General features: G+C 39.2%; 1 protein-coding gene across 1 annotated transcript; it reads right to left on the bottom strand.

Moving 5' to 3' along the window:
- Window positions 1–955: 955 nt before the first annotated feature.
- On the bottom strand, window positions 956–2,647 carry LOC141651575 (scarecrow-like protein 6). The gene has a single exon (XM_074459280.1). The coding sequence runs from the start codon at window positions 2,645–2,647 to the stop codon at window positions 956–958; it is 1,692 nt and encodes a 563-aa protein (XP_074315381.1).
- Window positions 2,648–2,968: the final 321 nt, after the last annotated feature.

Below are 2,968 nucleotides of genomic sequence, written 5' to 3'. Positions count from 1 at the left end.
AAACGAAAAGACAATGTGCAAGTTGATTGTAGCAAGGGTTAATAAAAAATTGACTTAATTATGTCACCAAGTTTAAGTTTTCATCATCAAGATAACGAGTTTTAGATGCAATCATTTACTACGTAATAATAGATTAATTAATAGCTGATTGCTTGATAGGAACATGTATGTATGTAGCAATTGATTTATGACTAACAGGATATCATATGAACGTTGCTCACTTTATGGGTTACCCCCTAATTGAGGACAACAAAGTTCTAATCGCAATAATTGGGGTCGGCTAATATGAACTTTTAAAATGAAAAAGAGACGCGCTTAAGTGATATCCGTGAATAAACACAAATTCTCATTGAAGACATGACATATCCGTCACAAGCTGAAGACGGATACCATCTTACCTCACAATGTACCCACTTTTTCTCTCTCTGCAACACTATTCATGTGGTAAAAATCCTCTCCATTTCCTCAAAAGAAATGGAGAGGCAAGTACCTATTAATGGCTCGGATCGCTTATTAATAACATCTAACGGTTCTAAATTTACGCATAAAAATAAAGGAAAATGAGGGTGAAAGAGAAAATTATTGTTTAATGAGATTGTGAGAGGAAATGGAGAGGATCCATTTCCAATTTTTTCCTTGTGCCCAATTTACTTAGAAGTTAATTACATCATGTCATCCTCATGTCACAGAAATTTTACCTGTAAAGTTTGTAATCCAACATGGACACCCAAATATGATGCTTAAACATGGACATTAAGGCTAACTAAATTTGCAGTTAACAAGCAAGGAGACTGTAACAAATGAATTAAGCCACAAAAAAACAGATTCAAATTATAGACAATATCATGTTTCACATATAAGATTTAATTAAAATCACATATTCTCGCTATGTGGTTGATATCTAGACCTGAATTTCCTTGCCTGGAGAAGTAGCTACCACTCTACCAGCCTCTCATCACCTCCATGCTGAAGCTACTACAAGCTCTCGCCTTTGCCAACTAAGTACTAGAGATGCTTGTCGCTTGTCTACATGAAATCCTTGTCCAGGAGATCGCTTCACCACATAGTCAGCCTGTGTTTCTGTGAAATTACTAAATTGCAAAGGAATGAGGCCGGCTGAGGCAAATAGGCTCTTCCAATGTGCCATTTTTCCGGGGGCATGGACACGCCCCAACACCGTGTTTTCAATCCTAGGTTGGACGAAAAACTTCTCGATTTTAGTCACAATGTTTGATGCTGCATTGACACCCTCAAGAGACTCCAATAAATTAGTAACTGATTCTAAAGAATGGATTAGGTGTTGTGGAAAAGGGGTGTCAAAACGATCAAACCCTCGATCAAAAGACACCACGATTTTAGGGAAAAGTTGCTTAGTAAACATAAGGATTGATGGAAGAAGTGATGGCCGCGTAGAACATGAGCAAGTGGGGATGCTAACGACAACACATTCGTCTTTAGAGGTTTCCAAATTGGGAAATGATGACTGGTCAAATGAATCCAAGCTCACAACTTGAAGCTCGAAACCAACACCAGCATCATTGGCAAATTGGACAAGATTTTCCCGAACCAGGGTAAGTTCGAAAGGATGGGTGGACAACGGAGCTACAGCGGTAATTCGCAACGAAGACACACCCCTTTTCCTAAGGGGAAGCTCCTGAATCAAAGGAGCCCATTGCGCACCACAACCAATATCGAAATCAAAGACATGAACAGCCTGAGAATCATCCAGTGCCTCAAGAACAGCTTGTGTAAGAGTGAAATTAACAAACTGAGTAACTGGAGAAACCTGAGAAAACAGCTTATAAGCATCCATCTTATGAACAACATCATACGGTGTGAATGTTTTCGGGGGTGGGGCCGCAACAGGATTACTAAGCTGAAGTAACATTAGAAGGGCTTCCTTAACATACAAAGCCGCCCTTAAAGACGGCTTTGCAGGAAGGATAAGCCGGTGATTGAGCCGCGCCAATATCTCTTGCGCGAGTACAAAATTCCCTGTCTGTATCATATCAGCAGCCTTATACAGCTGCTCTTTTACGCCCTGCTCTTCCCACTTACCCGGATCATGAACCACATTTGGGTTCAGATCACCTGAGACCTGTCTTACAGAAGGCGACATCACGAAACTAGGATTTGCAATGGTGTGAGCCTGTTGCTGGTTTAACACAAATTGTGAATTCAATATCTGAGGCTTCTCATTAAGGGTTTTGTAACGATTTTCAACAGGATATTGTGATTGCATTGACGCGGGAGGTATCAAACCTTCGCCAATGAAATTATCAAACACGGGTTTACAATGGTTCGGTTGTTGCGGTTCACTATCCGGATCACCAATGATCCATGGCAATAATGAGCCGTCACCATTTGGAAACAAACTGTCCCACTCTTCCAAACCAATACCGCCACCGCCACCGCCTCCGCCTGAACTTGGACTTGGACTTGGACTCTGGCGTGTAGTATCCAGAGTAGATGTTGGTTCACTCTCCACTGAACTTGTTGTTCTTGATATATTTTTATTCCCCTTACAAACTTTATTACCAATATTATTATTAAAAGAAAATTCTTGTAATTGTTCTTGTTCTTGTTCTTGATAGTTGTCTAAAGATTTCCACTTGCCTTGTTGCAAATTGTAGGGTATAGTTTGCATCTACATCCACCAAAAAAAAAAAAATCACATAATACCCAACAAAATTATTACTCTCCCTTGAATTCCGTAAATTTATTAAAATATTATGTATAAAATTCATTTGAATGGAAGCACTAACCTGTTACCATAATCTAGACTACCTAGGTTTGGTCCAATTCACTACATTTTTACATTTCACAAAAATTTCCCTACATCGTATTTGGTCAAATGTAGTAAATTGGACCGAACGGAACGAGTATTAATTAAAAAAGAAAGAGAGTACTAGATGTGAAGATTTACCATAGTTGTTGTTGTTGATCTAAGAGCCCATACATATGAAAG

The sequence above is a fragment of the Silene latifolia genome, chromosome 4, assembly GCF_048544455.1.
Source record: "Silene latifolia isolate original U9 population chromosome 4, ASM4854445v1, whole genome shotgun sequence".
NCBI classification, from domain to species: Eukaryota; Viridiplantae; Streptophyta; class Magnoliopsida; order Caryophyllales; family Caryophyllaceae; genus Silene; species Silene latifolia.
The sequence above is the reverse complement of the archived record's forward strand: the minus strand, read 5'-3'. Positions and strand labels throughout refer to the sequence as shown.

What these genes read in the sequence shown, in the direction of transcription:
- LOC141651575 (XM_074459280.1), bottom strand. Translation starts at nt 2,647, where the DNA reads ATGCAAACTATACCCTACAATTTGCAACAAGGCAAGTGGAAATCTTTA.